Raw genomic sequence first — 27221 nt, 5'->3', positions numbered from 1 at the left:
AAGTTTTTCAATATTCACAAAGCTAGCCACTGGTAAATCGTTTGCAACATACAACACCCCTCATGGACAAGCAAGGCAGACTACTCACAAGAGGAAAAACAGGAAGCATCCTGAGTCGAACACTTCCAAAAAGCAAAGTGGACATCCAAAAAGCAGAGAAAGACTTGGATATGAACACCGGCTCACTACAGAAAGAAGAAATCATCACTGCCATTCTAGCTCTCAAGAACAGAAAAACTCATGGACAAGACAACCTAGATGCAGAAATGTTCAAAGCAGACCCTGAAACATCAGACAAGATCATCCAGCCAATGTTTATATTGATTAGGGAGGAAAAGACAGTAACAAATGACTGGAACAAAGGCATCATTGTCAAGATTTCAAAGAAGGGTGCATTAACCAACTGTAACAATTGGTGTTTAATCACGCTTCTGTTAATCCCAAGTAGCAAAAATTATTACGCTTTTCTGATGCCATGGACAAGCAGTTAAGAAAAGAATAGCCTAAATTTCCGAAGGGCAGAGGGTGTATTGATAAGATCCTTACTCTACACAACAGCAGTGCACAGAGCGGCACAGACAGCTATAAATCAACTTCATTGATTTTGAGAAAGCCTTTTGGCATATATTGAAACCCTATGATATACTTCAGCAGATAGTTCTCATCATGAGCTTTTATGATAACTTTACTTGCAAGGTGAAAGGTAGTAAGTATAACTTTGCAGTCAAGAGCAGTGTGAGACAGGGATGTGTGATGTCAGGGTTGACCTTCAACGTAGTGATAAACCTGGTGATGCGCCACACAACAGAAGACCAAGCCAGAGACATCAGATGGACCTTATTCTCTACAATGGAGGATGTTGACAGTGCAGATGACCTTGTCTTGGTCTCTCTCACACACACCAACATATGCAGGAAAAGACATCTCAACAAAATATCTATGCACAGCAAGCGGGCCTAAAGATCAACACTAAGAAATTAAGTCATGTCACTCAACATCCTAAGCTCTTCACCAATCACGGTGAATGGGGAGGACCTAGCCATGAATGAAGAGTTCACCTTCCTAGGCAGTACTATCAGACAAAATGGAGTGGCAAAACAGTGACATCAAGAGCAGACTGAACAAACATAGAAATGCCTTCTGTCCATATTCTGGTCTGGATCAAAAATCTGGCGGATGACAAAAAGCAACATCAAACTGTCAGCCTTCCACACCAATAACCTGAAGACTTATATGCATTTTCTGGCTGCAAACCATCTCCAACCAGGAACTGCTCACCGCTCACCAGATGCAAGCAAGGGAGAATAGATACCATCATTAAGAGATACAAGATGGAGATGAATAGGACACACCATCAAGAGAGAACAAGTTCACACCAGAAGAACTCTCCACTGGATTTCAGAAGACAAATGGAAAAGACGCAAGCCAAAGAATGAGTGGAGGTGAATTCTGGAAACAGATATGAAGACCATGAACCACAGCTGTGGCACCACACAGAAACTTACCCTAGCTAGACATAAGTGGGGGTCTTTTGATGCTGCCCTACATGGGATTCAGCATAACAGTCAGTAAGAAAGATTTGGGAGTTTGTCCTCATGACCACCTTTTCCTTATGTATTTCTAAGTATGGTTCTGTGGACTCTTCGCAGCGATGTAACCTGAAAAGCTGTCTTGTAAGACATTTGAGTCCAGCCAGGTTCAAATGCTGCCTTTGCAAGTTGTATTAGCACCAGGCTGAAGTTCCAAATTGCAGTATGTGCTGACCTTTGTGTTTGTGGTACTATTTCTTTATACATCTTCTAGGAACCCAGAATATGTGTTAGATATAAAAAAATAAAAATAAAAAAAAAACAGTGGTAGTGTTCTGGTCCAATAAGGTGTATTTTTTCTCTTTTACACCAATGGGGGATTCTGATCCATTTGAGTGTGTAACGTTTTTGTGCAGTTGCTCTCCTAGCCTCTAAGAATTTTCATGCATCTCTGCGTTAAGGCCAAGTGTCCAAAATTTAGGTATTTAGTAGCTGTGCTGCTAGACTGAGGCTGGCTGGTTGATATAGCAAACGTGCCCCCCCCCCCATGCATAAGGAGTAGATTCTGTGGTGAAGGTATCTTTAACACACTGTCATCTGTCATCTCTACCAGGTTTGAGGACCATGGTTGTCTTGCCCAGTGCAGGCCAATTACTATAATTGTCGTGGCTGTCTGTAATTTCTCTAGTGGTAAAAATAGCATTGGTTAAAAGGGGTATTCAAATCTCCCTGACCAAGTCATCAAGAGGGCATCTCTTTCAGACAGCTGGCATGGGTACACGGACACACAGTCTCGATATACTGAGTTTTCATGTGTTGCAAATAAATCTGCATGCGACGTGCTCCACTCTAGGAAGATTGCAGGGTTGAGCTCCTTTTCGAATGAGGCTCTTTGTTGGCCATATTGTCAGTCTGCCTCTACAATTTAAATGCCTGGCAGATGTATTGTTATCAGTGTTCTCTTTCTTTATACAGATCATCTCCATATCTATTGTGCTAGTTTTACTAGTGTAAATGATATTGTTCCTCCTTGCTTGGTTAGGTAGAACATTGATGTAGTGCTGTTTGTGTATGTATTGTCTTCCCAAAATGTTTGTTTCTCTGGCACTGAAAGCATTCCACAGTCTTCAGTTCTAGAATATTTTAATGTATGATTTCCTGCAGGTTCTGTTGACACCTTATGTGCAGTTTTCTCAACTGTGTGCCCCCATCCCATGGGGGATGTCTGTTGTGATGATCGTAGAATGGGTGTTGGGGATGACAATTTCTCCATATTCAATAATTACCCTAGTCTGTGTAAGGTTTAATCTTATGGTTGTGCTGATGTGTACTAGTGGTCTGGGTGATGTTACTTTTGTGGAGTGAGAGTTTGTTGTAGGACTGGTTGACACACCCCATAGGTTTCTTGTGTCATGCTCATCCTGAATGTGCCGCTTAATTGTAGGGTCCGCATTTCCTGGGTTATTTTGTTGCCCTTTATTTTCTGCAGTAACCCATCCACACAAGTTCCAAACAGACTGTCCCCTGTGAATGAAATGTTAATGATGGATGCCTGGGCTTTTTATTTTAAGCCCGAGGCCCTCACTCATGTGTGTCCTCTGAGCATGGAGCCGGTGCACATTTGCATGCTGGCCGTTTCTGCAGCACCAAGGGCTGATTTTAAGCAGGTTTTCATTATGGCCTTCCTCTTTTATTAACACTTTTGTCTTCTTCTTGCATTGGCCACGGCAGCTCTGTATTTAGTCCTCCATTGTTCAGGAGGGCCCCTGAATCGGCTTTACACAGCCGTGTTGCAGCAGATCTTTTGATCTTCCTTCTAACCATCTCAATTTCCTTACTATCCTGAGTGGAGTGCTTGTATTTTATCTCTACGCTGGGCTGACTGTTTAGTAAATCTGCCTCTTTGAAGGCTTCTTTTCCATGGGATTTGTTTCCTGGGACCAAGGGTCGGGTAAGGTAGGTTATACCTCTGTACATGCCATCAAGGTTTTGAATAGGAAGAACACCTGTCTCCTACTCCTGAAATGCACCCTGTAGAGATCTTCTGCTTTTTTGACAACCACATTGTACACCAAGATGTCATCTGAAGGTGATGATCTTGAGGGGTACAAGTCTATTCCCTCTTCTGGCAAAACTGCAGCTATATTTTACCAACCCTCTTCTACAGCATTTTCCAATTCCCCTAATTGTCCAGTGCTTCGCCTACTCAAAGAAATTATCTTGCTCTTTCTGAGATTTAGGAGTAGTGGGTGGTTCTAGATCCATCTACCACGGTTCTGTTTTCTTGTACCGGTTCTGTTTTCTGACAGGGATCCTGAACCATCTAAGAGAACCACTGAACTCCTTCTGAAGTAATGCTGCCATTTCAGCTTCAAGTCACTGCTTGTTATTGATTTCATCAAGCACACTTGGTTTAGCGTCCAAGGAGTCTTTCTCTTTGGAGTTCAACCTCCCTTGCCCATTGACTCCTTCAGGTCTCAACGGTTTGCCCATAAAGGTGTCTTTATAATTCAACCCTAGGGGTTCTTTGGACTAACATCTCTTTTCGGCAGCTGGTAGTTTGGGCATCAATAGTGTCTACGCAGACTTCAAGTATGATGGTTGTAGCTCTGTACTTGAACATCCATGGGGCCTTTGACACTTTTTAAACATGTTTTCTTGCTTTAAGTATCTGCATGAGTTTCCTCAAAGCTAGGGCACTATGTTAGTGATACCTTGGTCTCTTCATCTCATAGTTTCTTATTAGTTGTAGCTCCTTAACGGAGACTGACTTGGTCCATGAGTGCTCCATGGTGTAGTGCACACCTCTGTATCTCCCTCACCATAAAGATTATTTGGAGGATTTCTTCATGAGTTCTACGGTCCTTGGGTACAGAGGTTAAACATATTTGTGGTGGCAATTTGGGTAGAACCTACCCTTGATCGTCCATTCTGTGACCCAATTAGTAGAAGCCTGAGTAAAAAACTTGTGTTTCAGTAGTGTTTTTAGTGCCTTTTGCCATCTGTCGTCAATTCCAACGTGGCAATTCTCTCTAGTTCCTTCAATGCCCTCTCTACATTCTCTCTGGATTGCTGGGTCCTACTTCCGAACCAAATGATGGAAAAAAGAATCCAAAGAGGGAGATCGTACATGGGGATTTTCATGGGCATGCGTCTGACATCGTGGGGGATGGACACAGCCACCAAATCTTCAAGAACACCAAGAACAAGGGAAAGAAAAAAGGTCCAGATGCCTTCAAATAGCAGAATAATATTCAGCATGCAAATTCAGAAACGATCCACACTGCAAAAATGGGAAACATTTTGGTAATAAAAAGGCAGTCAGAAAAACAGCAAAGTAGAATAAAGAGAGGAATTAGGCTCAGGCTGTGGTGTAGGAAGGGGGTTAATGAGAGTACCAGCCTGTCACAAAATAAACTACTGGTGGAGAGGAGGATTAGAAAAAGATGCACCGGGTAATGAAATAGTGAGAAAAGGTGGATAGTGTGTAACAGTGTTCGTCAAGTTGAAAGAGGGAAAAATATAAAACGTAGGATTGAAACAAATCATTTTAAATTCATTAATTATTAATACATACATGGATTTTTAAACTGCCTTGAACAAGATATAATTCACACTGATTTAAAATAATCACATAGGAGCCACAAATGTATTTAAATGCTTTCTTCCAATAATTGCTATATACAATGGTTTTCTGGTACTTTACAGAGCAATACATGTAGAGAGATCATTCTAGGACCATAAATTTCCCCAAAACAAAAACAACAAAAAAACCTACTACACCAAATGCAATGTGAAATGTAAATCGCGAGGGATGCTGTTGTAGCAACCCACTCTTTGCCAGTACCAAAATGTCAAGTTGCGTAGCTGAGATTTTCATACTTGGAATTTTCTTTCATAATTTGAATTTGTTTGGCGTCTCTTGTTAAGACTGTTTTGTAAATGCTATGGAGCCAATTAATGAATCGTTGGATACTGTTATCTAAATATTCCTCATTTTGGCCATCAGTTCTTCAAGACTTTGCTCTGAATCATCCACTGTTTCACCAGCAGCCGCGTTGCCTACCTATAGGCAAACAAAAGACACTTGGTTAACACCTTGTACACACTGCAGTAGATTAATGGTTTAACACTACTCCGCTGTTTACCAACAGGGAAGGGGACACTTAAGCAGAATGTGTCATTGCTGAGAGCTATCAACCTTTAACTTCCACGTGCACTGGCACCTACAAATGGAAGGAATTTGAGGAGTAATCAAATTTCTTCTACTCAAGAAAGCTTCCAAAAGGGTACATACAGCTGAACAGGAGATTAGAGACTAAAACTCATCTCATCATTGGTGAGGGGAAGGGGGATGTCTCCAGACTATCAAGATGCACCTGTAGCACTGCAGAGAAAACAACTTCTGCATCACAGTATAAGCACAACAGTGTCAGGCGCTGAGGGACTACACCGATTTCAAATCTCCTTCTTGCCATGCAGATGTTAATTCTGTGTAAGTAACAATCTGACCAAATGATCCTGAACAATTTAACATCAAAAATGCATTAGGAGCTGGCTCCACTAGCTGAACATATGGCTGGTAACATTATTAAAATGAGTTTGAAATTCAGAGTGAATTTAACAAGTGCAGTTAAAACCCATTAGAAAACAAAACTGCTAGGGTAACACAATGCTATACTGTTTATGGTTTTACTTTTGTAGCTTATTGCAGATTATGCAAAGGTAGAGAGACAAAATCTGTGAACAGTACTAGGAGACAGTGCATTAAATCACAACAGGCAACTAAACTGCCACAACTACAGCAAATAAAAACACTGCTAGTCGTATTTCCATGTAGAAATTGTCTGTAAATGTAAGTTATGATTGTGTTTACTTCTGATATAGGTATAACCCAGAAATCACACACCTTTTACCATCCCACATCGCTTAATAGTACAAGTAGATAACAAACAAAATGTGAAGTAGGTACTAGTTGAGGTGGCAGCAAATCAATAATTCAACCCAGTATTCAAAATATAAAATGGTCCATGGACCTCACAGGAAGAGGGACGGCATAGCTGGCACACTACTAAAAAAAAAAAAAAAAAAAAAAAAAATATGACAGACCCCTTCCCTCCAGTTTTGTAATGTGGTCCCAGAGCATATCTAAGTGGTCTTTTATAGGTAGTCAGATTTTTGTCTCCTAGTTTTCTAGAGCATGGACTTGGTATGCCCAAAATGGTGCCGGCAGTCTGCAGCCTTGTGAATAAGGCAGCATAGTTGATGATCACACCCATAGTCAGCAGTCTAGCTGTCAAGGCCCAAACTGTGGGTGCCATTTTAGGTGTTTTGAGCACACAGCCTGGAAAACCAGTCTTAGGTGTACCAGCCAGGAAGATGATTATTATTATTATTATTTTTTTTAAAAACGTTTTTACTTCTTTTGGGTGGTGCCCACTTAGGGTGAAGTGGCCCTCGACCCAAAAGTCCTGGGCGTTATGGTGAGCCCACCCTGCTACCTTATGTGGCCGTTAACCTGCTATGCCAGGTCCTCCTTGAACCGAAACACAAGCATCCCAGGACTGGTTTCGCCCCGGTTATGATCTCATCAGCCAGGCATACCTTGGTTCCAGGGACACAGTGTGCATAAAAACGATGGACTGGGATGCAGCCCCCGAGTAATTACCAGTGGCTGATTCAAGCATGCAATCTATCACTTTTTGTATACTTTAGTATATTGTCCTAACTCAGATGGGTATGCCCAGATTTGGGTCCCATGTACACTGTGTTACGGGAACCAAGATACACCTAGCTAATAGCCCACAACATGGGCCAAACTGATCCTAAGTTGCTTGTGTTCTGGTTCAGGAAGGACTTGGCTTGGCAGTTTGGGCTGGACTGTTCCCTTTGGACCAGGGTCAAGACTGATTTGCATATAGATTGGCCCAAACCGAGGTGGCACGGCATGCAAAATAAAGATGGATTGGGATGCAGCTCTGAGTAATTACCAATGGCTAAGAAGAATTCATGCATTCCAGCTATCATTTATGTATTTTATATTTTACTAAGTCCTGTAATGGCAGATGATAGCAGACACAAAAGTAATTTTACTCTTGTGTTTAGCAAATCAGTGTTGTCTGATCCACTGCCGGTATTTTGTGCACAGACCACAAATGGTCGATGGGAGCAGAAAGCTCCATCAATTAATGGGCAGGCCTATATTTTTTTTAAATGTTAGTCTGGACAGTGTCACATTTAGTCTTCGGGGCAACAGCCAAGATATACAAAAGTGTTAAGCCTGCCTGGCACCTTTCTTAAATGCATATATCGCCAAATCTGTGAAACAGATTTACATGAAACTACTGAGAAAGTGTGCTTTCATCAAAGTTCTACTTTCTTGCCAACTTTGACACTCATATGTTCGGTGTTATCTGCTGTATGCATAAGCAAAATTTCCAATGGGAGCCGGAATCGGAAGAGACATATTTTTTTGACCCAACCCTTAACTTATCTTCTCTGGTATGGAACCACACAAAATTGGCATGCTGGACCTTAGCCGACTACGCCAAGCGACTGCTAATCTTGGAACAGATCTGTCCATGGGATCAAAAGTTACAGACAATTACAAAAAAATGCTGTTTGAATGGAAAATGAAACTGAACCAGTGCAAAGAGTAGGCGAAAAGTGCTAATTCTGTCCCACATTTCATGCAGATCCATGTAGGTACCATTTTATGTAGATCCATGTATGTTCCATTTAATGTAGATCCATGTATGTTCCCTTTTATGTACAGATCATGGTGGCAAAGTTATTAGTAAATCAAAATAGTTTTTACCGTACCCCTCCTAAATATTCCTTCCCTTATTATATCTGCACAAACCTGAAGTACCGTCACCAGTAAGATCATGCTAACTGCCTCAAGCATTTGACGTAGACTAATCAAACATAACTGAAATAAACAATGGAAAATGTTATTTAACTTTGCCCCTGCTGTATCTTCATGAAAACTGCCCTGAGTTGTGTGGATATTTCATGGCCGGTGCATTGAGATATGAAAGTATGTAAGTCAGCAAATTATGGTGTTTGGACCAATGATGGCATCTCTGTGGCTTTATGATGGAGGATGTTTTAGCATACAGTTGCGTGGCACTGCCCTATGATGTTGGTTGCATAGGTAGATGATGCTGGTTGAGTCACATATGATGGTACACATGTATGAAACTACTGTCCCATGGTATCACACAAGCTTTCACTGGGTAGTTAGTGCAGTCCCGTGGGGTTAAAGCTTGAACAGTGGGTCTAAGGACATTTCTTTCTTCCTTTTAACCTCGGGGGAGGGAAGGTGCTCTCAGTCCCACAACATATGTTCTTTCCTACTTCTGAACTACAAATATTCAAAGCACAACTGAAAAGAAACTAAAGCTACTGAAAGCTGTAACTTACACTGAGAATTACTGTGCATTTATTCAGAAAACATGGATAAACTCAATTTTTCTGCGGTTCCAAAACCTGTACATGAAAAGTGAGATTACTGATATGGTTCTAAAGAAAGGCTGGGCAATGTTTAAGTATTCCATCAGATTTTTGTATAACTCATCATGGCGACTGATTTTACAACCAGGTATCTTACAGCCAATATTAATATCTTAATTCATTCATTCATTAAGCTGAATATTATAATCACCCTTTTTGCCTCACAGGACCTACTTGGAAGCTCTTGCTGGATTTTATGGTACATTAGACATCACATTGGCTGCCCACTGTGGAACTTCGTTTTGAATAAACATTAACAGTTTGGCAAAGCAATAGTATTAATTTATATTAACAAAACAATTTAGCAGTGGTAAGACTTTTTTTTTTTAAGGTCCGATCAAAAAGCGGGAACTAATATGCTACAAATAAGTAATGAGTAGTAGAAGAATCAGTTTATTTGCGTCTGTCTTGCTGCTATCATTGTGACGTGCGGTCTTTTCGGTCTTGGGGAAAAAATAAATTTGAGTGTTGCAAAGGTGCTTTTCTTAAGGCCGATTGGCAAGCAGCAATTTAGTGCATGTCCCTCCGAAATAATTAAAATTTGAATAAAGGACCGCACTGCTTGGATGGCAACTGGGGAGAGGGTGGGTGGTAAAGCAACATGGAGAGGGACGGGAGGATAAAAAAAGCTGTGCTGGCAGAGGAGGGAACAAGGGGGAGGGAGCAACACAGACCGTGTTAGGTATTTGGAAGGAAAAGAAACACAAGGGAGGGAAAAAGAAAATACATGTAATCTTAACATAAGGAAAAAAAGTGGCTCCTAAAAGTGAGCACTGAAAGTATTCAAGTCAATTAACCAAAAGAAGGGTAAAGAGGTCATAGGCCAGAAGAGGAACAAACACAAAAAGAAAAAGGAAAGTCACTGAATAAGAAGCAACTCTATAATAGCGACATGAAAGCCCAGCAATGGAACCAGATGATAGACGGGCTATAAGTCCACTGTAAGTGCTTGGAATAGCCCACAAAATGTCTGCCGCAACCTGCCTCGTAGGCAAGACTTAAGACTTCAGTGCACTGTGAGCATTTCAGGCTAATCTCAAATACAACAAAAACAATTCAAGCAAAAACAGACTTCTTGTCAAATGTCAATATCGATAATAATTTTGTTGCAAGTAAACAGTGGGACTAGACCACGTCTTTGGCAGGAAGAGCCTTAGAAGACAAACCTAGAAACAAGCAAAAGCTTATTTATAGCTTTCTAAAGAAACTATTTAGCAATAAAGTTTAACACTGATAAGAGTCCATTTATATGTATGAAATTTCCCTTGAGACATTCCTAGGTATTCTTTTATTGTGTGGAATCTATACAAGCACGCACATGCCTTTAATGACTAAAATATACTCGAATGGTCTATGCATGCCCAGACTGTTCCCTATATAAGGGTCGCATTTAGTAGGACTGTCTTTTTGAAGGACATCCTAAGTATTCCTTTCTGTCTTTAAAAAAAACTACAGTATTAGAAGATTTTCAACCCCGGAATGGGTGGTCTGCAAATGTGATAGTTTAGCCAGCTACACCTCAAGTACAATGATCGAACTACATTGATGAAACAGTACATTACTACAACATTACATTGCCTAAGTCAAGTAAGAAACTACAGCTTAAGGGTAAATAATTATTTATCAAAAATAGAGAAAGGTTTACTCTTATTTTTTTTTAAATGGGGATTGTAGGGTCTTCTCTTATCTCCAAGCTGAGGGAGTGGAAGCGAGATGTGGTGGCAGGCAATGCACTTAGAAGAGATTTTGAACATACAACTGATTTGACACACAAGTGCTGCCACTACATTGATGTAGCCACTACTGAGCTAACACGGACTTGTACATTAATTAAGGCAAATATAACTTAGTTAAGGATGAGTTATTTAATATTTACTCAGTTTAATATATTATTTATGTTAATAACAATATAATGCAAATTAATTGGAGGTTAGGGTAGGTTTAGTATTAGGATTATTTAAGTGTGTAACCTGAATTCATTTTAATACACAATGATTCTGAATTAGGATTATATTAAGGAAAAGGGGCAAGATATTTATTCCATTAATCACGGTAATGAATTATCTTTGTCAGCGTGAGTGGGGTCAGTGTTGATAATTTGGGATATGTATATTATGTATATGTTTGTGATCTCATTGGTCAGTTGGAGGATGGGTTGAACAAGAGTCAGCAAGCTCTTGTGGGTATAACCTTAGACTAGACCAGAGTCTGCACTTGAGTTTAGCTTGAAACCCTTACTCTGACGTGGACTTACTATACAAAAAACATCTAAAACATAAAACATCTAATGTACCTCTACTACGTGGATTATCTCATCTTAATTATATTTTTTTAATGAGTTAAGGGTTTGGATTAGTTACCAATGAATAATTTTACAGCTAGAGTTAGCATTAGTGCTAAGAATAATCAACAAAGATAATTTATTTACAAATATTTAGGTAAGGTTACTACTATGGTTTGCTCAATAATAATTAGCATATGTAATAATTTAAATACAATTATTTATGGGTGGGGTTAATTTCGGAGTTTGGTTGAGGATAATTAATTCTTTAATTTGATTAAGACATAAATAAATGATATTAGGGTTGCGGTTACTATTAAGTTGAAGTGCGCTTATTAAAATGGATTAATCTTAAATTAATTGAAATGAATTTAGGATTACATTCAGTATTAGGGTTGAATTGAGTAAATGTATATCAATTTAACTGCAATCAATCAAAGGTTAGTTTTAGAGTTAAGGTTAAGATAACTATGATTCATTGATACAAATGCAGTTTAAAAGTTTTAAGTGGTAAAGTTGGTAATAGGGAAATGTAAAGGATATTAATTTACTCCTACTAGAAACTTAACAGACATGTTACTATAAGAGCCAAGACAAAAATGATTACTTAACTAAAATTAAAAATAACAAAATTTAAATAGAAAAGGTTGCGGTAAAGTTAGGTTTGGGTAGTGGGGTTAGCATAGTGGAAAAATATTTAAAATTAATTTATTTTGTAAATTTAGTAGCCATCAATGTAGTGACCCATTAGTGTGTAATGAATTATATCAATTTCAAGGCTAAGCTATGATTTGTTAACAGTGTTAGCACAAATAATGATTCATACATTTAGCATTAAATTATGAGAAGCATACAAAAACAGCATTTATGCATGGTTTCCACATTTAGAAATGGGAAACTACCACCAGCATTATGCTGGAGATAACTGGGGAGTTGATCAGTGCCGTAATGTCGAACTGCATCATGTGTAAATCTATGCTAATTGTCAGAAAATACATTTAGCCCTGGTTGACAGTTCACAAACTGTGTTAATTTTGTGGTAAAGTGATCTACTTACTAGCCTGAAGCCAGTGCAGGGACACTGCACCTCCAGAGTAAATGTTACGTTCGAGATTAGAAATAGGAATGTATTAAAATGCTAGGCAGTGCAGAGCTGTAGAAGAGGGAATAAGTGTAAGAATGAGAAAATATGATTTCTCAGAATGAAAGCTGAAAAACCCCACTCTGAGGATTAATAGCCTGTATCCTGGCTGCAGAAAGCCAGCCTTAGCCATGGACAACCATCCAACAGCTATTCAGTACATTTTGTGTTTCAGCTGGTCTGATTGACAGTTCATTGGAATTATCAGGAAGGCAAGAAGGAGCTATGCCTATTCTGCAGTGAGTGGGGACATGTACACAGAGAATAAAATACATTTGTTTCATGGACATGGAAAGGCTGCACAGTAGGGCAGCCAATGACTATTTTTGTCTTGGTACTGGAGCCTTGGTATTAACTACACTTAAATGTATCATTGTCATTCACAAAAGGCAAAAGATGAGTCAAATATACAATACCTTATTTGGTACAGTGTATGCTACTGTTATTCCCTCTGGAAGGTCAGGTACTGGTCCAGAAGCAGCCTTCAACTCCTCTTCCGAAACTTCAGACACCAACTCAATACCTATAAAAAAAAAACATACACGACTTGTAAGCAACAATGACTGCCGATTATCTCACAGTCTGACTGAAAACTTAAAATATCATTAGTTTAGTACCGGCAAACAAAATAGACTGCCAGAACTGCCTTTATTGGAGGCAGTATGGAGCTAAGATCAGAATTCTAACCTGGTTTCCCACTTGGCAAAAAAAAAGAGACACGATTTCCAGCTTACAGTAACTATAAACAATTTACTGGAAAAAGCCCTTAGAAACATTAACATTCAAAAGAGTAAACAATTAAAATCGTAACCATTACATTATCCTAAAACATACAAATAAATGTTAGGGTGCAGGAATAACCTTGACGATTATAGGCTTAAACTTAAGAGAGAGATCTGACCGTCTATCAAATCGTTTATGCCTCAAAAATTCCTATGCAACTAAACGTAAAATAAGGCACGTAAGCCACTGAATCAGTATGTAGGTGCCTGACAAAACCTTCAGCCTAACATCACCAACACATGATTTCCAACATTTGAGTTCTCCAAAATTCGTTATGGATTAATTGGATAGTCGTGGACATCTTGTACCATGTGTACATATGTTGTGAGATGTTTCTTACCCCATTCATTGTCCTCATGTACTACATCCTCTTCTAGCACCATCGCCTCTTCTTTTGGCTTGGCTGCTTCTTTTGCCTGCCGATACAATGAGAACATAATGAAAAATATGAAAAATTACCTTTACAGAGATCACGCTGCTCTTAGTCCTTCCTTCCCTCCTTTACAGATGGTTGGCCGCAGGAAAAGAAATGACCTTTCTACAGAATCTGTGTAGTCTATTTTTTTATTTTTAGGATGGGCATATGAAGTACTCCATGTTCCTGTTCATTACTACCAATCATATTTTGATCCTCAAAATACAAATGAGTCTTGCCAAGGAAACTGTTGGGTGCACGTTATGAAGGAAGGAAAGCAAGGACAGACACTATCAGAAGCATGAAGAAGGTAATATTTCCTTACTATCTTTAGAAATCTACTTAAAAAAATGTGGTGAGTGGCAAGTGTATATGCACGTCCCATTTTTAAGCATATATCTTGTAGATAACATCCGAGGAGAAAGATACATATTTCCTAGAAATTGCAAGTAAAGAATAGTGCTCACAAACGATTAAATGTGGCTTACATTGCGGTCTCCAAAAGGCCACTGAAAGCTAACTTTATACATGATGTCTCAGGATAGCCCTAAAATGCCCTAATTTCATATGGATTTGGAATGAAGGATCACTATTTACCTGGCAATTGTTGGTATAACACTTTCTTGATCATGAAAGCCTTGGAACTGTTAAAGGATTGGGAACACATTACTAAATATCTTTCCAGCTTGTACTGCTGTAGATTCACATGCTTGCCTCTAACACCGCTCTAAAAATTTGTGGTCCACTTCGAATCCAAAGCAGTAGCATGTGAGTCGATGCAAACATTTCTCTTCCGTAGTGCTGTAGTTCCAGAACTCAAAAGCGATGTTTAAACCCAAAACAGAAAAAAAACAATCTTAGGAAGGGTTCTATGTTCAGGTGTCTTGAGGACTTGGAGGAGGGATTATGAGTGACCTCAAAACGAAAACCTCTACTTCAAAGAAAAACAACTTGCAAATTTGCGTTCACACTAGATGGCAGCAGTGTGCAAAGCATGTGATCTACAGTAGCACATACTGCCAATATGAGAAAACCACTTAGAGAAACTAAAACCTACTAAGAATAGGATAGCACTCGAGAGACACAAAACGATCTACAAAGATCAGTAGGCAAACAGATATAGCAGTGTAAAAGGTCAACAAACAAACAACTTTCCACACTTCATGCTTCCTTTTTCCAATGTATTTCTTGACAAATTGGCAGAGACTCGATTGCACATTATGCTGTTTCTGCCCCATGGTCTGTATTTGTTGATTTACTGAAGTAGATAAGGCAATTGTCTTAACCTTGTATATTTCCTGTTGTTTTCTACAGTAACTGTCATCGCAGTTTGGATTTGGCTTCATGATCATCGTAGGAAAGAAATCCTGCATTGCATTGTAGCCTAGGTAATAGCTTACGGTGCCAAACTTCAACAAATACCTACGAAAGAAAAGATGAAACATCCTATACATTAAAGAGCACAAATATTTTTACAAAACGTTTACCATAGGTTCGCAAGATACACTTCCCACACATACCCGAGTAAGAGGTGTGTATGGCCCTGTTTGCAAATATTTATGAAAAAAATAACTATTACAAATATATAACTATCAGAGGTGACCAATAAGGAACAATGTATGAAAAACATCACAACAGAAACACTACATACTTTTGCCAATAACATGTTAAAAAAATACCACAGTTCCCAAAAATGCCACTTTGGCTAGTCATTCCTAAATGCCCGTCGAGTCATTCCTTGATTTCAATTAATCAGGAAGACAGACTGGAGCGAAGGGGGGCGAAAGTGGGGGCCGTCAGGCTGCTGTGGAGAAGAGGGAAACAAAGCAGGGAAACAGCAGTAAGTATGAAGCACTCATTGGCAAAGTCAGTAGGTCTCATGTCTACAAAGCAGAGCTAATTAATTTGCTAATGCTTTTTATTACTGATCGCATGAAAAACAATGTTTCTGCAAAATAAAAGCCATTGTAAGAGGGCAATCGAAAAGCATGTATACACATGCGTAGTGACCTACAATGCCCTTTTGTAATTTACCGTTCTGAGACAGCAGACGGCTGCGATAGAAGAGTAAATTTAAATTAAAAATTAAATTATATACAACCCCATGGGATGCTTAAAACAAGTCCCAGCCATAAGGCCTGTAGTGAAGGGATAAAACCCAAGAACACCAGGACTTAAATGCTTTGAGTGGGTCAAACACAAGAATTGGGAAGAAAGTAATAAAAGCAAACCAGGCACATGAGGCAGACAACAGAGCCATTGAATCATGAGCATGGGATTGACCGAAGACCACTCCAAATATATGTGAATGTGTTGGAAACAATAGGTCTTGTCAATTAGAACTCTCAGTAGATCTTTAGTAAAAACTAAAATAAGTCAATCACAATGTAGAAAAAAGGGTCAGAAATAAAGTTAAGCCATGTCCTGAGTGAGAGAAGATCTCGAAGCTACAGGGCAAGCCTAGGCGGTGGAAAAAATGTGTTTGGCAGCAACTCAAAGGGAGGGGGGTGAGGGGGGAGGGGGCACAGGGAGTGTCGGCCTACATGATTGTGTCTATTACAATGTGATTGATGCCGTACAATAACTTTTCTGTCTTTGTGATATTTATGATCAGAACTGCCTCAGTTACTTAAACTTGTTATGGTGGGGTGGCCGTTTTTCCAATCGGTTGTATAAAAATATAATAAAGAGGTTCAAAATAAATGAATAAATAAAATGAAGCAGAAACAAATTAGCAGTAACCACTCCCTTCTGTAAGAACATGCTTTTGGTGCTAGGAAAACTGCCTTGAGAACATTAAAATGAGTGACAAGCAGTCACACGGACGCTGCACCCAGATCTTTCAATACTACACAGAGGTACACCCAAAATGGAACCCCCTCTGGTTCTAGTCTAGCGACTTGTTTACTGCTTTTTGAGCAACACAAAGCAAAACTCTAGACTACTGAGTATGCTATTCTATTTAGATGTCTTAATTAAGTACTTTCAAACTAAAATTGTCTGCACACTCGAGCAATTCATAGTAGTCCATGTTAAGCAGCCTAAGCAATTTGACACCTTGGGATCCACCCCCTCATTACACAACTGCATTGTAGCTCAAGGATGCTACTCAACTGGCACATCTTTACTGTCACGAAGACGACAATCTGGGTATTAGATACACAATAGGGGTCAAAAATAAACTGCTTCGGAGTAGGAACTGAAATTTTCAACAATGTATTTTGATATGTTTCATGAATAAGTTGTCTAGCAGCCAAACCATATTCTTTTTTTAATGCTTTATCATTAGTCTATTCATTTTATTGTGTCCACATGCCTGTAGACGAGCTTCCTGCGCCACTGTATATGTTTTTTGATACAGTATATTCCATTAGAAGACTGGGTAAAAAAAAACTGATCCCTACCAGTTTCCATCGTGAATTTAAATAGTCTAAAATGGCATTAACTTTTTTCCCAAAAATAAATCCGCTGCATTATTGAAAAATCTAACTCTAGCAATCACAGAAATGTAGGTCTTGCACTCCAATTTATTTACTGCTAATGTTCTGTTTCATGTAGACAAACTTATATTTTCATTTCTAAATAATACTGTCTAAATGTGTTTTCACAGGGAAGAACACACCCTCCTTGAGAATATTAACATTTTGTTGGAAGAGAATTGTATGTGTTCAAAGTCTCACCTAGCTTTCTTAGCAGAACTACAAAATATATTGCAATATTTCTAGTAAAGCTCCAGGTTGTAGAAATATGAGAGACTTTCAAAATGTATTTTATTGCAACTGTTTCATACTACATAATTTGGATTGGTTTATTCTGTGGGAACCCTGTACAACTGTATTATTAAATAAATATATGAGAACTTTTGTATAAGACCATTTTAAAAGTGCAGTCTTTTTGTGTGTGTTAGAAACCTGTTTTTTTCTAATCTAGGTGTAATCTAGGATTGCTCTCCCATTGTATTCTTTGTATGTTGATGACTTGAACTTTACTGAGTTATTTGATTGGTTCTGTAATCTAACTGGGCTTTGCACTTTGATGTATTGATTTTGACTATGTTTTTTTATGACTTATAATCGGAAAATAAACCTTCATTGTCTGTCATCCTTGTAGGACCAATTAAGTTGTATTTGTCTAAACTGAAATTGTCATTTATAATGAATGACCGAGGAACAGATTCTGCAGGAGCACCAGAATTTGATAGGGATTAACACTGCTGCTAGTCCATCAGTTGTGCAAGAGAGCGAGGTGGAGCGTGCCATCAAGGGTCTACAACCTCTTCCCCTCCGGTTACTTCCCAAGAAAGAGAGAAATAAAAACATCTTTAAACTTCTCTATTTCAATGGGATTTCTCCACAAACCAAAGTGCATCCATGACAACGTATCCTCCCAATAATTTATGAAACTACAAAAATATCTTGCAAGCTCATCTGGATTCTCTCAATAGGTCAGTGAAGCTATGGCCAGGAACAATATTATGGGGATTATTTTGCCAAAGCACTTCTTTTAGAAATGGTCTGGCCTTAATGTGCTATCTTCTCCTCACTTGTATAAAGCACTAAAAGTCTGATTTTGTTCTCCATACCTCAACACAGAGCATAGAACTGATAACAATGTGAAATTGGCAATTCCGAAACTGTAAGGCCCAGAGAAGTAGACAGTCCTCTGTCACCATTAATCTTCATAATCTCCTATCAGGCGATGGCCCTGCTGTTGATACTAGATTAATAGACCTCTTTTGTGTTGGGATATACCTTCCAGAAAACTGGGTCTTCTGGAGCTTGTTTTATTTCTTAACTATTTTAATGAACACATTAATTGCTGCTGGCCCTGTAATAAAAGGCCCGGGGGGCTATTTTGTGCTCTTGAACACCCCTCCAAAAAGGGACACACCAACTCTTAAGAATGGTTAACTGTTGTTTTCCTAATATGAAAAATATTCTTAATCTGAGTTATGGTTACTGTTTGCTGCTTCTATGTGTATAGCTGAATAACAACTAGACTAATCACAGTGTGAATACCCTATACTCTTTCAAGTCACTGAAATGTATCATATTTTTGTTCTTCCTCTTCAATCTGGATCTACTAGAGGACCTGTGTCAGAGAGAGAGAGAGAGACAGACGGAGATAGAGAGGGAGAGAGGTTCTTTTGGTACTGGAGTGTATTCTCTGCTATACTTGGAGGGTGTGTATCATTTGCTCATGAAAACAGAGGCATCATTGATTATGAATCTTTAAATTGGACACAAATGGAATCATACTACTTGATTCCGAAATAAAACAGCTATTGACAATTATTACAGCCAAAGATTACTCCCTCCACAACCTACAGAGGAAAATCAAAAGCCCTAATACTTACAACTGAACCTAATGTTTGATACAAAAAAAAATCTGCTATGGCACAGACATAGCTTCTGATGGAGATTCATGCGACTTCACGGCATAGTCTTGCTAAGAAAATGCCTGTATTTAACAACCACAAGTCTTGGCACCTTTTTATGGGCATACTGTGTTGAGCTGACAGTATAATGTAAAAGCCATGTGCAATTGTTTTTTTGGGTCTCAATAATAAGAAAGCAGCACCCCTTGTTTTATAGAAAGCACCAGCATCTCTCAAATCAAAAACATTGCAAACAAGTAGTAGCACATTTTGTTGTTTGCCACACTTTCTGGAGATGGCAATACCTTTGTTCCATGCACCTTTCGGTGTTGTAAAAAAAGGTGTGCACCCTCGCAAGGAAATATGTAATACACTAATGAACTCATTGTAGAACTTATCAGCAATGATTGTACACACAATGGCTACTTACTTCAGAACATTCTGAACAAGAATGCCTGCAACAACTCCCATGGTGGTTGGTAGACTGGCTGCGCAAACTCCCTCTCGTTTTAATGTTTTCTCATCAATGTTTGCAGCAACAACAAGGGGAGGTGCACACTTGAACAAAAGATAAACATGTCACTTTAAAGGGCTACTTTTTATATGATTCAAAGTGTTTAATCACAGAAATAATATCAAAAACTCAAATAATATGCTTAATAACATTACTGCTCGGAATGTTTCAGGTCTAAGAGGAACCATATACTGTTTCTATTCATAAGTAGAAAAACAAAAGGCTGAACACATTCATGAGAAGAAAAGGCCACATGTCTGTAATAATGGGAGAATTCAAAGGAGCCTCTGTAACGGCCACAAACCTCCTCATCTTCAAGTAAAAATGTTTTAAACGCTCCACTCCCCTCGATTCAGCATAGCTCTGTGCAAAACTTCCAACTTCTGATCCTTAACAATCCTGAAATTCAACACCACTGTTCCAACGCAAGGAGAGGTGATAGAAAATGTGACTTCCCTGCAACAATAATTTTACTGCTTGAAGCTATTCCAGATTCACATGCTGTGCGTTCCTCAGGCATCTAGTGGTTGAGATCCTCCGCTGTGGTGACTGGTGACTCTTAGTGCATTACTTTATTTGTTCTGGGGTTTTACATTTTTGTTTCCCCCATGCTCCCCTTCACTGGGAACGTGCTTCAAACTGCAAAACTATTGTTACAGATAAATAACCTTTGATTTTGCATTGAGAACCTTTTATGGATTCACATGTTGTACATCAATTAAGTGGGGTTGAATGATGGAACCACGCATCCTGGAACAATGCTTGCCCTAACAACGTGGTCGCAACAACGACTGCGTCGTTTCCACGCATGCCTATACAAGGAATTTAGTTGTAAAAAAACATTCCTAGTAAAGGCATGTGTGGAAACGCATGCGAAACAGCATGCGTGGTTCTGTCATACAACCCCCCAACTGCCCTGAGGCCCAAAACTACCCCCACCCCTAAAACCTAACCTGAACACTAAAAAAGAAGAAGAAAAAAAAAAACACTACCCCCACCTCTAAAAAGTAAACTACACCGCCCACCCTGAGTCGGACACCCTCCTCTCCCCTGGACATAAAAACGTAAGGACGCATTGTTAAGGAGGTTTTCCATTAAGTAGCAGTTGCAAAAGGAGTGGTTGCAAAAACGTGATTAAGATTCTTCTGCCTCTCTGCCTCTCCCACTTTGCATGGATATGCACAAAATAATGCTTTGTTATAGTATAGTCTGAGGACCATCTGGCAGCTGTGCATGTCACTGACATATATTCTCTAGAAATGCTAGTTTCCTTTCCTTTTTCCTTGTGGAATGCACCCTGTGTTTGTGACTAAGGGGTGTTGTTGCCAGGGTGTAACACTATCCTTCTTGTATCACTTCTTTCAATTACTATGCTGAAAGATGTTACTGTGAGTAAAAAGGCAGTCCGAAGAGTGAAATACTTCTTTGGTGCATCCATTCAAAAGGATGTTTCATGAGATGTGCCAGTACCAGGCTGAGGATCCACATAGGTTTAGGTTTAGGGGTCATTTTGGTGAGGAAATTCTCTTAGCTCCTTCTAGCAGTCTTTAACTGATGGAGTGCCAAAAAGGTTCCTCCCAGTGGAGCCTCGGGAATGAGAGACTAATACAGAGAAGTGCACCTGGACAGAAGCGTAAAGTATTTAATAATTATTTCCAAACCATAAAACCAGGATAACTACCTTGTTTTCTTTTGCACAGCAGTTGTGTGTGGTAGGCCCTGATGCCTGCCTCCCTCAGCACTTCCATGAATTTAATAGGTAATATAAGGTGCATAGGAGCTCACCCGCTAGGCCAAGGCTTGTTGACTCTTAATGACACTTTTTCTTTTTATAAGGGTAAGACGTTTTGAAAATCTGTTATCTTTCTACAGTAACTGTTCTGGAGCATTTCTATTAAATCAGAGTATCATGTTTGATTTGCCCGCTGTGGGGCTATTGGAATCAATGTTATGCTTGCATTTGTTGATCACAACGGGTATCATGGCGGTTGGTGGAACAATACAGGTAAATATTCCTGATCCGTTATCATTATTGCATATCCTGGGATAGGTACTTAGGGCACCTGGATGCTAAGCTTTGGCATTTTGGGTTTGCTTGTGCTGTGAATACGTTGTCCTCTGTGTATTGTCTGCCTGGATTAAAATTATTTCCCCAGCAACCTCACTGGGGAATGCTTTCAGTGCTTGGAAAACTGAATTAAGCTTCAATACATGCAAGTGTTTTACTCCTTGTTGAGTGCACTGTCCACTGAGCTTTAGATTCCGTACATGTGCACCCCTCCCTGTGTGGGATGCATCTCTGGTGATTGTTACTGCGGAGACTGACTGCTTGAACGGCATGCCATTGGTTACGTTTTGCAATGTCCACCACTGTATCTCTGTGACCTTTGACTCTCCTATCACTCTTGTATGCGTCACATATGTAACCTGGTAAAGGGAGCAACGAAAATTCATAAAATCATCATCACTAAGATTCTCATCACGGTCATATTTGTGGCATCTGGAATGGTAAGCTTGCTCCGACAGTGCCACGGTTCTTTTGAACTGAGAAGGGTTTGGCCGTGCTTGAGTCTAGTTCTGCCTCCTAGAAGTTCTCTCTTCATTGAGTTGCAGAGAAGTTCTCCACGCTAGTATATGGATATTATTTCCATTACCTGGTCTATGATGTGCTGGCATTGTTTGAATGAGCTTTCCTTTACCAGCCAGTCATCTAGATATGGGTAGTTATATTTAATCTGCCTTCAAAAGTGCACAACCACCACCATTAGACATTTTGTGAACACTCTCAAATCATACTTCATCCTAGTCCCTCAAAACTGTGGACTGGTATTGCATACTCCAAACCACATAAGATTTTTCTTGTTGCTCTTATTCACCAGGGTATGGCAGTAGAAGTCCTTCAGATCATATCACCATATAGTCTAGCTTCTGTAACAGTGGGATCACTTCATAAAGGGATGTCATTTTTAATTGCTTGGTCCTGACAATTGCTTGGGAATCTTTATTATTGGTCTTAAAGTCTGGTCTTGTTTTGGGATGAGTCTTTCCCCTACTGGTGATATATGTTGGTGGGTATCCTGCTTGAGATGCCAGATCCCTGTGGACTGGTTCTTGCCTTATGCTCTGGCACAAAAGAAGTGTCTATTCTGTGCAGTGTGCTATCACTATGGAGTTGTTCCCTCATTGTCTGTCCTGATTGGTATGGCTTTATTGCTGCTGTTTTTGCAAACAAGGCCTCCCTATCAGTTTTGAAAAAACACCCTGGTATGTAGTGCTACGATTGCCTTAGCAGTGCTATTAGCCATCTCCAGTTGCTGCATGGATTCCTCTTGGTTTTTCCATTACGGCTATCCCCTGTGAAAAGCTTGTTGATTATGGATGACTGATCTTCGGGCCTAATCCTGACACTCTGAACCAGGTGTGTCGTCTTAGTGTGGGTCCAGTGCACAACTGCCTGGCAGCTACGACTGTGACACCCAGGGAGGATTTCAGGAGTTTGTTTGCAATAGTTTTCCCTTCTTGGATGACTTTTATTTTAATTGTTTGAGCAGAAGCTGAAGGAAATCTTCAATCTTATCCTATTGCAGGTGATCAAATCTTCTGAGCAGGGCATCTGAATTGGCAATACTCCACACGGTGGCTGCTGCCCTCTCCATTTTTCAGTCTGCTACCTCCAGCCTTTTGCTCTGTCTATAGGTGGATGCCAATACATTAGCCCTTTTTCTAGCTGTGGACATTATAGACGAGTCCACATGTGCATTGGTTTTTGTGTATACTGGATCCTAGCTTGAAGGCTTATATTTCTTCACCACTCTCGAGTGACTGCCTTCAAAGAAGGTAGATCTTCAAAGGCTTCTTTGCCCTGGTCTACAATGCTAGTGAGCAGGGATAGGAACTGGCTCCTCTTCTGAGATGGTTAAAGCATCTCATAGGAACAGCCTGCATCTGTTCTACCTCAAGCTACAACCCGTATGTATCTTCTGCTCTCTTAATCACTTCATTATACAATAAGGAGTAGAGTTGCTGTCTCTAGAGAAGATTCAGGCTCTACCTCCTGTTGTACCTCTTCCTCCCCATGGGGGCCTTCCTTTAAAAAGGTTGACTGCACTCCTCGTAAAGGTCCTCCAATTCATCTTCCATGGCACTCATGTTTCTGTCAATCGGTGTCTCATCCCTATGCCACTTTCCCTTGTTTTAAAGGCATGCTACAAGATTGTATGGAATTAGACTTTTTCTTCTGAGTTGTGCCATCTTAGCCTCAGGCCACTGCGGTTTCACTCTTGACGTCCAGCGATGGTTGTTCAGCCTTAACCACCAAGCCATTCATCCTTTCTAGTGGCATCAGCGTATCCTTTCTCTTGTGTTCTTTTCCCGACCTAGAAAATGATTCCTCTTTCGGAGTCGAAACATAGTTCAAAAGTTTCTCTCACTGCTGTCTTCTTGGTTCAACCCAGGGGCCTCCATTATCTTCGAAACAGATGCCTCATTGTGGAAGGTTGTAAAGGTTTCTTTGAATTCAATGCTTTTGGCTCAAATCTGGTAAGCCAATAAGTTACTGTACGAGTACACTTTTCTGTACCAACACATGCTCTTTCAGTGCCTTTCCCGGTAAGTTCATAGTCTCCAAACCTACCTACATACATCAAATTCTGTGTGTCATAATTTTGCACTGCCTTGGTCTCTTCTGCTACCACATAAGTCCTTGGCGTCGGACAGCCCCAAGACTTTCACAGACACTTGTCTTACCTGGAACATAGCATAATGTGCTGAAAGTTGTTTATGCCTGACCTGTAAAGTTCTTGCAAAAAAAGTTGTATAGCCTTTAGACATATGATCCTTTGGGAGAGACAGATTAAAGTCCTTATGGATGCCAATCTGTGATGTCGATTCAGACAAAACCTAAACATGGTATTTGCTATGAATTTCTGAATTCAAACAAGTCCCAGGAATTAGCCCCCACTGCTATGCATTCTCTGATCCCACACAGCTGCAGCCCAATAGAAAAAAAAAACTGTCACCTTTACATTTTTGGACAATCTTTTCGACAGGTCACCTTGATCCCCATTTTTTTAAGAATGTGTTTGGATTGCCTGTCTTTTTGAACCCAAAAGTCTTGTGGCATCCATCTGTTTTTCCTCAAGTAGCGTTGATCTGGAGCCCTCAACAGTACTTTCAATCCATACGTCAGGAAAGAGAATCTAAAGAAGACATGCTTGTCCTGGGGTATTGTGGGCTTAAATTCAACATCACAGAAGACTGGCACTGCCCCCCTCTCATATGGAAACCCATATTGGGGGGTTATTGGGGGGGGGGGGGAGAGAAGGGAAGGGGGAGAATAGGTACACTTCTGGAACCAACAACTAGACAGAAGAACCTAGAAAAGATTCATATTGCATAAATACCAATGCCTATAAAAGCCTACCAGAAACTTCACATCAGGATCTCTATCCTATCCTCTGACCTAATATCCCTGCATGAAAAGCACTTAGGGCCTGATTATGAGTTTGTCGGACGGGATGACCCTTCCGCCGAACTTCCGACGGGGAGGCTGCTGCCTTACTGGCTACCTCCCACTGGTCCAATTACGACTTTCAGAGCAGCGGCAGTCCTGACCGCCACCTCAAGTCTGGTGGTCTAGTGACTGACAGACTCTTAACTAGGACCTTAGTCTGAAACACATCTAAGGAAACACACCAATAGAAAACACCAGATGCCCCTTAAGACAAAGAGACGTCACACAAAGAACATCTTAAAAACGGACACTCCTTTCAAAGAGTTAAGCTGTACATGCCTATACCTATCACGGACAGCAGAACAGAGGAACAAAAATAAGTACCGCAAAACAGGCAGATTCCCCTGGTATTAGAAGCTGTATATGTCCTGAAACTGCATTTTCACTGACACCAGACTCCATCCATATTTGGCCAAGCTCATTACATGCCTAAAAGACAATAAAGAAGTGCAAATTAAAAAAAATATATAAGTAGATAGCCAACAGCGGAAGAAAAAAAACTTTTAAACGCAGGGGTCATTATTTCATAGTAGTGTGTCTGCATTATTATATTAGCACTTCTATTTACATAACTGTCAGAGAACAGGCAGATTACATTTTCTTAAGATCAAAAGACTAGCTACACAGCCTTCATTCTGGAATGCAAAACAGTACAAGAAATATCCTACAGAGGTCACTCCTGAAGACAGGGGCACATTCAAATTACTACTATCATAATGCATTTACAATAAAAACAGCGTTAGGTATTCTGTAACCTAAACTGTTGTATTCAAAATAAGAGAAACACAACAAAAACATGTTCTCAGTTTAGAGCAACTCAAAATATATTTTAATAGGAGGCAGTTATTTTCAAAAGGCCTGCAGCTCAAAGAAAACAAATGGTCCCAGTACTAAATCAAAACATAATTCTGGGCCGTGCTTCCAGTGCGATCAGAAGAGAAACGCTTTTGCATTTCTATTCCGACCGAAAGGTGGGGGCAGGCAGAGGCATGAAAGGAAAGGCTTTTCCTTTCAAGCCTCTGTGAGCATTTTTGCAGCCCGATCATGAAGCGATCGGGCTGCAGAAATGCCCACTAGACACCAGGGATTTTTTGTTTTGGGCTGCTTTTATGTGTTTAGAAATAAGTGGAGCGGCTGCTCCCCAGGGCATCGGCTATTTTTAATTAGACACCAGGGATCATTATTTTTTTTTATTTATTTTTTTTTACATGTGGGGAGTGACCCCTTAGGCAAGGGTCATTCCCCTGGGGGCAAATTATTTTTAGGCTATTTCTGCCCCCCCCCCCCAATGGAGGCAGATCGGCCTATTTTCATTAGGCCAATCTGCCTCCAGGGGGAAAAAAAACCACTAGACACCAGGGTTTTTTTTTTTGCGCCAATTTCACGCAAGAGGAGCGACCCCTTAGGCAAGGGTCGCTCCCCTGGGGGCCAAATTTATTTTAGGCCATTTCTGGGGGCAGAAACCACTTAGGCACCAGGAATTGATAAGTGTATTTTGTTTGGTGGGGGCAGCCCCTTGGGCATGGGTCCCTCCCCATGGGGGCACATTACTGTTGGCCATTTCTGCCAAAAAAAATAAAAAAAAAATAATAATAATAAAAAATAAAAAAAAAGAAGGAGGATGGTGGTATGGCCATAACCCCACCCAACATAAATGGGGACAAAGTAGTTCAGCCCACCAGTGGGCAGATGGGGCAATTACCCTGATCAACTCCTGGGGGGGTTGGGAGGGGGCAGAAAGCCTACTAGATGCCAGGGAATTTTTTTAAAAAAAGGGGGGGGGGGCTGATGGCTACCAACGAGTATGGTTATGCCCCCACCCCAACTGAAGGGGGTAACAATATTTCAGCTCTCGCCCCGCACACTAAAATGTCTTATCCCACGGCAAGCAAAAGGACATTTGATTATTTTGGGTTTTGGTTTTACATTTGGGCCACGAGAGTTAGTTTTGTATTTGATAATTTTGATGTGTCCACATAGTGTTTTGGGGCATTTCCTGCCGTGGGCACAAGGCCTACCCACCCAAGTGAGGTACCATTTTTATCTGGAGACTTGAGGGAATGGTGGGTGGAAGGAAATTTGCGGCTCCTCTCCGAATCCAGAACTTTCTATCAGCACAATATGAAGAAAGTGGTTTTTTTTGCCAAATTTTGA

At 40.1% G+C, this 27221-nt stretch overlaps 1 protein-coding gene across 2 annotated transcripts in view; it reads right to left on the bottom strand.

Moving 5' to 3' along the window:
- Positions 1–5177: 5177 nt before the first annotated feature.
- Positions 5178–27221, bottom strand: part of UBA5 (ubiquitin like modifier activating enzyme 5) — a 59865-nt gene continuing 37821 nt past the window's right edge. For both annotated transcript variants that reach the window (XM_069211894.1, XM_069211895.1), the window contains exons 7-12: positions 25392–25496; positions 19472–19599; positions 14951–15086; positions 13590–13665; positions 12883–12989; positions 5178–5595 (exon numbers count right to left, since the gene is read on the bottom strand). In XM_069211894.1, the coding sequence (XP_069067995.1) occupies positions 5512–5595; positions 12883–12989; positions 13590–13665; positions 14951–15086; positions 19472–19599; positions 25392–25496 (636 nt within the window). In that variant the 3' untranslated portion in view covers positions 5178–5511. The remainder of the gene's footprint in view (positions 5596–12882; positions 12990–13589; positions 13666–14950; positions 15087–19471; positions 19600–25391; positions 25497–27221) is intronic.

This window comes from Pleurodeles waltl, chromosome 10 (genome assembly GCF_031143425.1).
Source record: "Pleurodeles waltl isolate 20211129_DDA chromosome 10, aPleWal1.hap1.20221129, whole genome shotgun sequence".
Taxonomy (NCBI): Eukaryota; Metazoa; Chordata; class Amphibia; order Caudata; family Salamandridae; genus Pleurodeles; species Pleurodeles waltl.
This window is presented reverse-complemented; position numbering and strand designations above follow the sequence as displayed.